Below are 13,222 nucleotides of genomic sequence, written 5' to 3' on the forward strand. Positions count from 1 at the left end.
CCATTCCTTCTAAACAGGATTCCTTTGTGCTTATCCCACTCATGGTTGAATTCCATTACCGTTTTCATCTCCACCACCTCCAGCGAGAGGGCATTCCACATATCCACCATCCTCTCCATGAAAAAATACTTCCTGACATTAGTCCTGAGTCTGCCCTCCTTCAACCTCATTCCATGTCCTCTAGTTCTACCACCTTCCCGTCTCTGAAAAAGGTTCATTTGCGGATTAATACCTTTCAAATATTTCAACGTCTGTATCATATCACCCCTATTTCTCCTTTCCTCCAAGGTATACATGTTCAGGTCAGCAAGTCTCTCCTCATATGGTTTGCAACCCAAATCCCATACCATTTTTGTAGCTTTTCTTTGCATCGCTTCCAGTCTTTTTACATCTTTAACAAGATACGGCCTCCAAAACTGAACACAATACTCCAAGTGGGGCCTCACCAATGACTTGTACTTCTGGGATTACCACAATTCCAGAAGTTACTAAGATTAATGGACATCTGCAACAGATTTATTCCACTCAATTATCATAGACTCAACATTGCCTCCTCTAGGTGAGACTAAGGCCATAGTATGCCATTGCTTTGTAAACTCTGTTGATTATCATAGACTACTACTACTCAGCATTCCCTCCTCTAGGTGACACTAAGGCCATAGTATGCCGTTGCTTTGTAAATTCTGTTGATTATCATAGACTCAACTTCGCCTCCTCTAGGTGAGACTAAGGCCATAGTATGCCATTGCTTTGTAAACTCTGTTGATTATCATAGACTCAACATCGCCTCCTCTAGGTGACACTAAGGCCATAGTATGCCGTTGCTTTGTAAATTCTGTTGAGTTCTATGCCTGGCTTACATCCTCTTGCCTTTATGAGACCCGGTTCCACATATGCTTGGAAAAGGAAGTCGATTTTCACTTGAAAATTAGGTTATTAAACAATTGCCTGAGGCATTAATACTTCTTTACAGATTTTTATGTGTCTTGTCTTTCAAAGTTTCTATTAAGTGTCTGTTTTCATTGTTACGAAACACAAGTAAAATCATTTTCAAAACACAAAGAAGAATGAAACTGGAATAGTTGGTTTTAACAGTGAATGGCTTTAAGCCGAAGCTCTCTGCCTGCAAAAGCAAAAACAGTATTTGGTTTGATTTATTAACTCAATATACTACTTACATAAAAATGGTTTTGCAATATAAAAATAAACAAAACAACAACATAAATCACAGCAATAACAATTTCAGTCTCAGGGCCCTGTTTACAAAGGTGCACTAGCATTTTTATGCATGCTTCAAATTAGCATGCGTTAACCGTGTAAATGCCTATAATATTCCCATGGATCTACACAGTTAGCTCGTGCAAAAAATGTTCACTTTGGTTTGTTTCATTTCATTTCACCCTGTCATTTCATTTGTTTCATTTCATTTTGGTTGCAAAGTTGTGTTGTTTATCTCTTTTCATCGTTTTTAGTATTTCCTATCAATAAAGTCAATGGGAGAAGCAATTCTTCCTAGCTGGGACTCTGCTATTAGGTCTTCACGCCGCTCATTGTGTCACTTTGCCCCACTCCTAGTGCCTTGACCTGTTTGTTGCACCCACTGCTCATGCATTCCAACAAGAAAAAAAGCAATTAACACACTGACTGAAACAATGCAACAACCAGATTGAGCGTGCAATAGTTTATTGTCACGAAAAAGTTTTAGTCTAGATCAGGGTTGTCCAACCTCGGTCTTCGAGGGCCGCAATCCGGTTGGGTTTTCAGGATTTCCCCAATGAATATGCATATGTGTCACGATTGTGCCCATGTTTCAGGCTCTCATGCATCTTGCTACCTGGTGTTTAGACCTGGTGGCATGCGATGGACTGTCTGTTTACTGTTTCCCATGTTCCAGAAGTCATGTCGGTCCGGATTTTCCAGCTTTCCAGACTGGCTTGGGATTTTTGGAACTAAGCAGCACCCTTACCTGGTGAACTTGTATGTTGCCTTTATTAACCACCTAGAAACTTTCTACTTTGCCTTGGCAACAGAGGTCTTCAGTTGTGTTCTTGTCCTTGTTGATCTGTTGCGGTTCCTGCCCTGAAAGCTTGCTTTGCCTGTCTTTGACCCTGCTGGTTTCCTGGCTTATGCTACGTTCTGCTGCCTGTCCAAGACTCTGCTTGTTTCCAGGTTTATTCTACTTTATGCTGCCTGCCCAAGACTCTGCTTGTTTCCTGGTTTATTCTACTGTTTGCTGCCTGCCCAGACTCTGCTTGTTTCCTGGTTTATTCTACTGTTTGCTGCCTGCCCAAGACTCTGCTTATTTCCTGGTTTATTCTACTGTCTGCTGCCTGCCCAAGTCCCTGCTGGATTCCTGGTTTACTACTGATGCCGCCGGCCTATAGACTCTGTTGGGTTCCTGGTTTCCCTTCTGCCTTGCTGCCTGCCGGTAAGACTCTGTTTAATTCATGGACTATTCTCCTGCTTTGGCTTAGTGCTTCTGTTCCAATCCAGCTGCTCCAGTCCGGCCTGTGCCCGTCTGTCTGTGGTCTGCCTTGCCTCCTGTTTGGGTGATTTGCCTGCCGCTGCCTCTCCTTGGTAGTGGCCCAAGGGCTCACTTTTCCTCACCAGTGTGACAATATGCAAGTCAAAACAGTTATAATAAATGCTGTACTTTATTTTCCAAATTAATTCACATAACCAATACATCTGCAATACTATAATCGCCTCAGATCAACCACACATACTCATGCACACCCATACACATATCCTCACAACTCAAATCTCTGACTAATACAACTAATCACTATCTACCTTCTATCACCTATGAACAATCCGGCATCATCAACACTTCCTCACAGTTTTAATCAGTGGGATTATCCCCACATCACTAGCATGAAATCAAAATACTGTCATGTCCGTATTTTAGATCCTGAGGTTCAAACCACTCAAGACGTAGACAACATGGAGTTCTGTTGTTCATATGGTGCTTGGTAGTTAAAAATACACATCTTCCAAACCACTCAAAGTCAATATGCGATCAATCCACCGCTATCACCGCTTGCAAATTAACCAGACCCTACACAGTCTGTGTTTCGCTACTTGAGCGTCATCAGGAGTCGGGTTCCTAAATAAAATAATGCAATACAGCGTGTTGTAGATCTTACAGGCTTCTATCCACATTACAATTATACATAATTCTTATTACTCACATTTACACGATGTTCACTACTCATGGATGCCACGATGGTGGGACCTACAACGTCCACTTGCATTCATCCTCCAGCGAAAAAAGGCCAGCGCATGCGTGTGGATTACTGGACATACCCCGCTGTTTTTAAATCTCCTTAACCCCACCCCTCATTTTAAACAGCCAACCACTCTACTTCCCTGTTCAAGCCTGCTGGCACAATGGTGTTCCACATGAAAATTGATCGTTGCTCCAGACGTAGGAGCCTCAACAACACATTACCCCCCCCCCCCCCCCCACTATTATTCTGGACCCTGAATAGTACCACAAACCGCAAATCCTGGAGCAAATGACCTGCCATGCCCCAGTGAGATACTAACGGAGCCTCATGTTTACTCAGGCGAATATTGCTCAGATGTTGTGCCATTCTATTTTTAATCTTTCTAATGGTATGACCTACATACCACAGACCACATGGACAGCGAATACCGTATGCACATTGTTTAGTGTTGCAGTCAGTTCTTGAGCGTAATCTGAACATACACCCACCAGAATGTGGTATCTCAACCTGACTCGTCTGCAATGCATACCTGCAGTATATACACTCACCACAAATCGTGTGCCCTGCAGGTAACTCTTCATTGGTTTTCACCTCCATACCCTTATAATGGGAAAAAATCTCTCCTATATTACGCCCCTGCGTATATGTAAATCGGGGTCTTGCTCGAAACTCCTCAAGCACTGGCATATACTTGATGGGCAGGAGATCTGAGGACAAATGGTTAGAGGTTTGCTGCCTTGTTTTCTTGATATTAGGTTTGATATTGCATTATTTTAGACTAGTAAAAAAGGCCCGTTTCGGTATGAAATGAAACGGGCGCTAGCAAGGTTATCCCTCTTTCCCTCCCTCGCTCTCTCCCTCTGTCCCCTCCAAGTCCCACAGCCCCCTTTCTTCCCTTCTGATTTCCAGGCCCTCCCTCTCTCCCTCCCTCTCTCTCCTTCCCTCTGTCCCTTCCCCGAGTTCCAGTCCCCCCTCCTCTCTGTCTCACAGACACATCCTTGTGATGCCTCCACCCACGGCCCTCCCCTCCCCGACACTGGCCCCGCCCATCCCCCTACGTGCACGTCGCCCCCCTCTCCAAAATCACCAACCCCCCTCTGCTACCTTCCCCTCCCCCCCTCTTACCGGGGTCCCGGCAGCAGCAGTGAAGAGCCTCACAAGTCTGCTGCCTTCCCTTCTCTTCGCTCTCAGCTCTGACTCTGGTCCCGCCCTCATTTCCTGTTTCCGCAAGGGCGGGACCAGAGTCAGAGCTGAGAGCGAAGAGAAGGGAAGGCAGCAGACTCACGAGGCTCTTCACTGCTGCCGCCGGGACCCCGGTAAGAGGGGGGGAGGGGAGGGTAGCAGAGGGGGGTTGGCGATTTTGGAGGGGGGGGGGCGATGTGCACGTAGGGACGTCTCTGCCCGCTGCAGCTGTTCTTCAACGTGCGTCTCTCACTGGGATCGTAACCCCCTGCTGACGTCAGGCAAGCAGGGTTCTACTGCTGGCCAGTGACGTCAGCAGGTGGTTATGATCCCAGGTAGACACTTTAGAATGTTCACATAGCAAATTATTATATTAGATTGCTTATATTATATATGTTTTTTGTTAACCGCTTCATTCAGGATTTTATGCAAGTTTATATCTATAAACTCTGATCAATTGTTTTCTTATTTCTTTTGGCGTGTTTGGCTAGATAAATCGTGTGCGTATAAATTGTACGTTTGTATGAATTGATTACCACATACCAATACCTCATGCGTTATTGTCATCTGACATTCCAGATATTTTTACAAGACACTTTCATGAAACTGTAAAATTCCGCTGTATATTGTATGACTTATATAAAGTGATCTGAACTCAGCACTCAGGGGCGTATTTACTAACATGGGCTACTGTAAAGGTCTGTTGTTTTACCACTAACGTGTGCTGCTTTAGCGGACGTCCTATTTCATACAATGAGAAGTAGTTACTAATAACTGGGGTTAACAGTAAAATAACACTTCTTAACATAGTAACATAGTAGATGATGGCAGAAAAAGACCTGCACGGTCCATCCAGTCTGCCCAAGATAAACTCATGTGTATACCTTCCCTTGATTTGTACCTGTCTTTCTCAGGGCACAGACCGTATAAGTCTGCCCAGCAGTTTTTCCTGCCTCCCAACCACCTGTCCCGCCTTCCATCACCGGCTCCGGCACAGACCGTATAAAAGTCTGCCCTCCCCTATCCTCGCCTCCCAACCACCAACCCCTCTTCCCCCCACCTGCTCTGCCACCCAATTGTAGCTAAGCTTCTGAGGATCCATTCCTTCTGCACAGGATTCCTTTATGCACATCCCATGCATGTTTGAATTCCGTTACTGTTTTCATCGCCACCACCTCCCGCGGGTAGATGGACCATCAGTCTCCCATGTTAGTAACTATAGTCCTCAGTTTTAAACAAGTAATAATGACCTGTTTTATTTTATTGATTGATTTTTTTTTTTGCTCAGGTTTTAAGCCCTTTCTATGCATTTGAAGCCTGCAGTTTAGCTCTTTGGTTGGCTGTGGGCTATATTGCATATTCCATCGCTATCATAATTATGAGCCTTGTTTCAATCATATTTACGGTCCATGATCTCAGAAAGGTAAGTGACAAATGCATCTGCTGAAAATACTTTTTAAAGAACTTTATTTCTATTTATACAGATGATTAAGGGAGGAAGTTATCAAGGTGTGGTACAAGGTGAGCTTTTCCCGCATCTTGATTTACCACAGGAGTCGGCAATCTGCAGTATGATGGTCCCACTGGTTAATGAATAACACTGCTGAGAGCAAATGTTGCAAGCAGCGTTATTCCAGGAAACAGGAACATCTGGCCTCAAAGCCATGGCCCAATGCTCCTGGGCTGCATCTTATAGGAGCTTCCCCCTCCCAATCATAAGAACATAAGAATAGCCATATTGGGGCAGACTGATGGTCCATCTAGCCCGGTATTCTGCTTCCAATAGTGGCCAAACCCAAATGGTAGCAAGATTCCAGAACCCCAAAGAGTAGCCAAATTCCAAAATCCCAAAGAGTAGCAGCATTCCATGCTACCAATCCTAGGGACAGCTGTGGCTTTCCCCATTTCTATCTCAACAATAGACTATGCACTTTTCATCCAGGAACTCGTCCACACCTTTTTTAAACCCAGATATGCTAACTGCTGTTACCACATCTTCTGGTACTGAGTTTCAGAGCTTAACTATTCGATGAGTGAAAAAATATTTCCTTCTATTAATCTTAAAAATATTACCATGTAACTTCATTGAGTATCCTCTAGTCGTAGTATTTTGAAAGAATAAACAATCAATTCACATTTACCACTCAGGATTTTGCAGACCTCTGTCGTATTCCCCCTCAGCCGTCTCTTTTCCAAGCTGAAGAGTCTTATCCACTTAAGCCTTTCCACATCTGAGAGGAATTCCATCCCCTTAATCATTTTGGTTGCCCTTCTTTGAAACTTTTCTAATTCTGCTAGTAAGCACCCACTCCCCTGATCTAACCCCTCCCCTCACATCCCCAATCAAGCATTCCTCTCAACACATCATATAACCCTATGATCCAAGCCCCCAAACCCAATCACATCCCAACTCCCCTGATCAAGGCCCTCTACCCCCAATGAAAGCCCCCCCCCCTACAAAGAGACCCCCCATCCTCCAAAAGGGCCTACCATTATTTTCATCAGTGGTCCAGTGGTCATCAAGATCTGTGAAAGTTTTGAAACTGGAAGGATGGATCTGACTCAGTAAAGGGGCTTTTCTTGAAATGGCATGTAGTGAAACAAAATTCATATCGGAGAGAGGTCCCCCAAGATGATTTGCAGCAGAAAATCACAGATGAGTACACTTAAATTTTGAACAATAAAGTAGAATATCAGTTGGGTTTATGGACCTATAACAATCTGGTAGTGTAAATCTTAGTGGCATTAACACAAATATCACAGTTAATGACCCGATGCTGGTCCAAACTGGAAGCAGACCATTTAAACCCATGCACTTTGGGCTGAGCCCAGCAAGAGCCAATCAGACAAGACACAGGGAGACAGGCAGGACTAGAAACAGGAGGGAACACAAGGGATAGGGACACAGCTCCTCCTACAGACAGGGAGGCTTATGACCAGCACTAGATAATCCAGGCTTCCGGCAGACCTTGACATCTGTGTTATAAGGAATGGGCTGGGGAAGTGTGTGGATTGTGCCTGGCACCTAATGCTTAGTAACTCACCGAACGTTAAGTAATCGTGCAGCAGAAAATGCAAAACATTTAACACCAGCTCATTAGATAACGATAAGTGCATCTGTGTTTTCTGAACTGCAGTTAATAAGCACATAGTGGATGATTCTATAACTGGATGCCTGGTAAAAGTCTATTGTATAAAGGAACATGGACACCTATGTCCCTTTATAGGATCCTACCTAACTAGATACATACATGCTTAATATTTAGACATGATAACTGCATAATTTTACCACACTTTAATCATACAACATTTTTTGTAGACTTCTGAATTATATAGAAGAGACAATAAACGTAAAAATTGGGAACATAAAAATAGCATACACAGAAGAGAAAATAGACACAAGCATCATAATAAAGATAAGAATTAGGTGGATGTGATGACAGACCTACACTCTCAGGAAATATTTGTGAAGGAATTTCTTTTTCATTAGTTCAGAAATGACTGGGGATTCACATTTTATTGCCATTAAAATCTAAAAGAAAAATTACACTGGTTCTCACTAAAAGAACATATTACGTTCAAGGTCTGCACTCTGGTCCATAAAATCATTTATGGAGAGGCCCCAGTCTACACGTCCGACCTCATAGACTTACCACCCAGGAACACTAAAAGATCAGCACACGCACATTCCTGAATCTCCACTATCCTAGCTGCAAAGGGCTAAAATATAAATTAGCACATGCTTCCAGCTTCCCCTACATAAGCACGCAGCTATGGAATGCCTTCCCACTTGCTGTGAGAAAAATCCGCAATCTGACTAACTTTCGGAGATCACTGAAGACCAGCCTGTTCAAAAAGACATACCACAACGATACAGCCTAACTACCAGACAATGAAACTCAAGCCGAACTAGATAAAACCCAACTCTCTATACTTGACTACCAAAGTCTACTCTACCACGAATGAACTTTAACACAACACCACTCTATCTCTAATTCCGAATATGAACTCTTTATACTTGACTGTTTAATCTACTGTGCCAATCATGATCTCTAATGTAATACCACTTGTATCTCTCACTCCGGAAATGGCGATCGCCATGACGGAACAATGTAAGCCACATTGAGCCTGCAAATAGGTGGGAAAATGTGGGATACAAATGCAACAAATAAATAAATAAAAATGCTATTTAGATTGAGATAAAGGCATAAAGGAATGCTGCCTAGTAATGGATTAATCTGCAATGCGTTTATTTCTATAGGAATCTGTAAAACTGCACAAACTCGTGGAGTCCAACAACAGCATCAAGGTCACCGTGTGCAGAAAAAATGGAGGTGAGCTATGGACTGGCCGCTGTCAGAGAGGGATGGCAGGCTTGATGGACGTTTGGTCTGTCCTTGTATGTTTTTCCCCAGTTTTTTTATTTGTGCAATTTTAAAACCAAAAACAAGTGTTTTACTTGAAAGAAATCAGAAAAATAATCAAGAAAAACAAGTACAAAAATGGTAATAAATAAAAATCAGAACAAATATCGAAGTAGTTCACAATAACAGGGACCAAGCAAAATGATAGTATATCGGTAAGGAGAAAACGAAAGTTATTGCGATCAGGAAGACGACGTATCGCCAAGATTAAGGGGCCCTTTTACTAAGGGGTTGCCATACAGCAACGGGCATGCCATGAGGCAACCTGGAACTACTGCCGGCCAGGCCGCCGAGAGGGGGAGCAGGGGTGACAAAATTCCCCGGGCCTTCAAGGGGGGCCCAGCGCCAGGGTCAGGCCACTGGCGCTGCAGTTCGCAGTCTCACCTGCCTGCCTCCTCGGCTCCGGGCCCCCTGCATTCGAAGCAGCAGTCACAGATCGCCTCTCTTCAGGCCTTCCCTCCCTGTGTCCTGTCCTCGTGGAAACCGGAAGTTACATCAGACGAGGGCGGGACACAGGGAGGGAAGGCCAGAAGAGAGGCGATCTGTGACTGCCGCCCTGAATGCAGGGGGCCCGGAGCCGTGGAGGCAGGCAGGTGAGACCGCGGATTCAGTGGCGGGGGGAGCGACGGGGGGTGGCAACAGCGGGCCTGGCCTAGTCTCTCAGCGGCCCTGCCGCCATCTCAACACAAGTGCCAGCGGTAGTTCCACCCCCAGTGTGCAACACTAGTAGAAATATTTTTAAAATATTTCCATGGGGGGAGTTACCCATCGGTAGGGTTTTTTTTTGAGGGGGTACTTGGGAGTACTGAGTACTGGCACCTTTTCCATTGTCTGGTAAAATTGACCTATGATCCCCAAGTTTTAATGAAAGAGCTCAGGCTCTACACACCAATTCTGCCTTGTCATAGATTCTATGACTGGGTGTGGGGTGGGTTCCTCAGTGATCACTCCACCCTTGAAGGGTGGCCTAGCATTTTAGTACCAGCACCTTGCTAGAAACAAACGCACTGCCCGGCAGTAATCGGGCAGCATCACGCAATGCCCGGTTACTCCTGGGTTAGCGTGGGAGCCATTACCTCCAGCCACGCAGTAAGAGCTTGTTGTATTACGGAACAAAGGTGTTTAGGTTTCGTAATAGAAAGCTAGCATAATCTGGCATCAGTGTGCTCAACGTGTAGGTATCCACACTTCACTTGTAAACTGAGTTTTAACAATTTGTTTTCTAAGGGTTTTTTTTTAAAATGCTTGTGTACTGTATTGACCCTGTTAAAATCCTGTCATCTCCAAAAGTTAAATACAGGATGGAGGTGGGGCACTGAGGCCTTTTCTCTTCCAGTTTTTGGATTGTACTCTTGTGGGTTGATTTGATTTTTGGTGAGGTATCCACACAAAAATGTACATATATTTATCATGCACCATCAAAATAATAGTTGGCTTCGTTGGAACCATAACTTGGTGCTGTCAAAAAATTATTTCTGGTACTGTCTCAAGCTATCATTTAAAATTTGTGAGCAAATGCATACCTTTATCAGGCATGATTAAACAAAAGTCAGGTCAGTTGGAATCGTAACTTGGGAGCAGTCGACAATTTTTTTTTCTGTTACTAAAATGCATGTAAATGAGCTGCTCAAGACAAAAATATATAAGAATAATCTCATCTAAAATTATATGTACTTGGAAATGTTGCTAATAATTGTCAAAGCCTGCAGATGTTGTACATTTCCAAACTTTCTTGCAGAGTATCGTGAGTTGGAATCTCGTTACTTGGTCCCAGGAGACGTAATCATTTTGACTGGGAAGAAGCAGTTTTTGCCATGCGATGCCATCCTGCTCGGTGGAGGCTGTATTGTGAACGAGAGCATGTTAACAGGTATTGACCACTAGCGGTCTGTATGAAACCTGAAACTTTAGGACAGCTCCACCTCCTGCTGAGGGGGATCGAAAATGCAGCTGTTTCCTGAATCCAGTTTTAAATATTGGACTGGTAAAAATGAAAATGAATAAAGCAATTTATTGAAGTCCAAGAAAATGATGACCAACAGCTTATAGCAGGCTCAACTATCCCCTTTGATTCAGAGGCACCTAATGACTTTGGTGCTTATAAGGCACAGAAGGGGAGTTGACAGTGTATTGTCCAGCGTTTTCTTGAATCCTGGAGGCCCATTTTAAACTCTACACTTTATGTAACAGTTGCTTGACACAAATAATCAGATAGTGGTACTGAATATCAGATTACATCACCCCAATAGTACTGGGGTGGTTCGGAGTGGAGCGCAGGTGGAACGGGAAGTTGTTCGGGTCAGTATTCAGTGGTGGACAGGCGCGATCACATAAATAGTAATTCTAATGTGCCCAGATACTACAATATCCAGATACCAGCATATCAGATAACTTTCAACAGCCACACCATATCTATACTCTGGAAGCCACATTGAGCCTGCAAAAAGGTGGGAAAATGAGGGGTACAAATACAATAAATAAATAAATATCAGTACCAGGAAACAGCCTGGTGACGAATACCTGGGGCTAACCAGCTGCTGACCACTGCAAATTGAATATTGACCCCTAAAATTCTACTTTCCCTTCACTGCCCTGTGGGTCAAATCAGGGCCCTGTTTGCTAAGCTGCTGTAATAGGAATATAGGGATGTCTCTAGCATTTAGCACTCCCTAAAAACACTAGTGCACCTTAGTAAAATGCCAAAAACACAGCAGCCAGGCTTGTATTTGGAAAAACACGTATTGACAGCGCCAAACCACTCCGAGAAAAATTGCATTGGCTACAAATCAAAGAACGTATCACTTTCAAAATCTGCACGATTGTTCATAAAATTATTTACGGCGAGGTATCGGGATACATGACAGACCTCATCGACCTGCCAACCAGAAACACCACAAAATCTGCACGATCATACCTAAACCTCCACTACCCAAGCAGCAAAGGACTCAAATACAAATCCACCTATGCAACCAGCTTTTCCTACCTAAGCGCACAACTATGGAACGCATTGCCAAAAGCAGTAAAAACTATGCTCGACCACCTAAATTTTCGGAAAGCAGTAAAGACAGAGCTGTTCAGAAGAGCATACCCCACCGACCCAACATAAAAATACCTGAACACTTGCGACACAATGCAAACAAAGACTGTAACGGACATTACCTGACTCTTCTTCCCCCTTTCCCTCTCTAAGTTCCCCCCCAACCGTTTCCTACCATACATGTACCTCAGTCCACCACAATATCAATTTGTATTCATTCACACCATGTATTTTGTTCAGACCGGAATCGGCTAACGCCATTAACGGTTATATGTAAGCCACATTGAGCCTGCAAAAAGGTGGGAAAATATGAGATACAAATGTAACAAATAATAATAATAAAACAGGGCCCTTAATTTTTCTGATAAGGAGGAGACGCTGCTGTTCGGACTGAAAATTAAAGAAGAAATTCTTAGGGAACATAGGAACCCTTTTACAAAGACACGGGGCGGTTAATGCGCAGGTAGCACGCACCCTATCGGCACTACCACCATTAAAAAATAGCCTTCTTTCCCAGCCACAGTAATAAATGGACCAGTACGCACCTAAAAGAAACGCCCACACTACCGCAGGCCACTTTTTACCGCGGCTTTGTAAAAGGACCCCTTACTGAGTTCTGCATTTAAATCACTCAGGAGTAATTTCTCAATTCATACACTGGTAAAATGGCAGAATCAGCAAAAATTAAGTAGCTATATCAGTGAGAAAGCATGTGAATTGGGCCAAAGCCTCAGCATTTGTTTTCTGACTTAGCTACCTCAAGATAAATCACTGTTTATGATTATAATGCAGATAATTATCTTCAGTATAATTGAAGATATCAACCAGCTGAAGAAGCAATTAGTGAACTCTAGATTATAGATTGGACGACTGACAAATCGATGGGACTCTAAAAGCCTATGATATTCGCTGACAGCTATAAAATTACTTTCTTAAGGTGAGAGCATCCCAGTGATCAAGACGCCCCTTCCAAACGTGGATCTTTTTATGCCCTGGAAGATGCACAGTGGGGAAGACTACAAAAGACACGTCCTGTTCTGTGGAACTGAAGTCATACAAACCAAGTCAAGCGAACAGGGTCCAGTGAAAGCTGTCGTACTGCGAACTGGTTAGTGTGTTTAGTCTGGGCTTCTATTTTTCAACTAATGCTAGTATAAAGTTTTGTGTAGGAGGTATTGTAAGCCTTTAGGAGCTATTGCTGGTTTACAAGCTACCTCAAATAAATGTATAAAATAAATACAGGTAACTGCGTATAGGTTGTCTAGGTAAGAAAATGCTATACAAAACAAGTGCTGCACCAGTTCTAAAAACATGGAGGAAAAGACCTCAACAATTCTCTTGCACACAAT

At 43.5% G+C, this 13,222-nt stretch overlaps 1 protein-coding gene across 1 annotated transcript in view; it reads left to right on the top strand.

Annotated features, from left to right (window-relative positions):
* Window positions 1-13,222, top strand: part of LOC115478402 (probable cation-transporting ATPase 13A4) — an 84,725-nt gene that overhangs the window by 26,733 nt on the left and 44,770 nt on the right. The window contains exons 7-10 of the mRNA XM_030215703.1: window positions 5,701-5,835; window positions 8,674-8,746; window positions 10,575-10,706; window positions 12,811-12,981. Of these exons, the coding sequence (XP_030071563.1) occupies window positions 5,701-5,835; window positions 8,674-8,746; window positions 10,575-10,706; window positions 12,811-12,981 (511 nt within the window). The remainder of the gene's footprint in view (window positions 1-5,700; window positions 5,836-8,673; window positions 8,747-10,574; window positions 10,707-12,810; window positions 12,982-13,222) is intronic.

This window comes from Microcaecilia unicolor, chromosome 10, assembly GCF_901765095.1.
Source record: "Microcaecilia unicolor chromosome 10, aMicUni1.1, whole genome shotgun sequence".
In the NCBI taxonomy this organism is placed as follows: domain Eukaryota; kingdom Metazoa; phylum Chordata; class Amphibia; order Gymnophiona; family Siphonopidae; genus Microcaecilia; species Microcaecilia unicolor.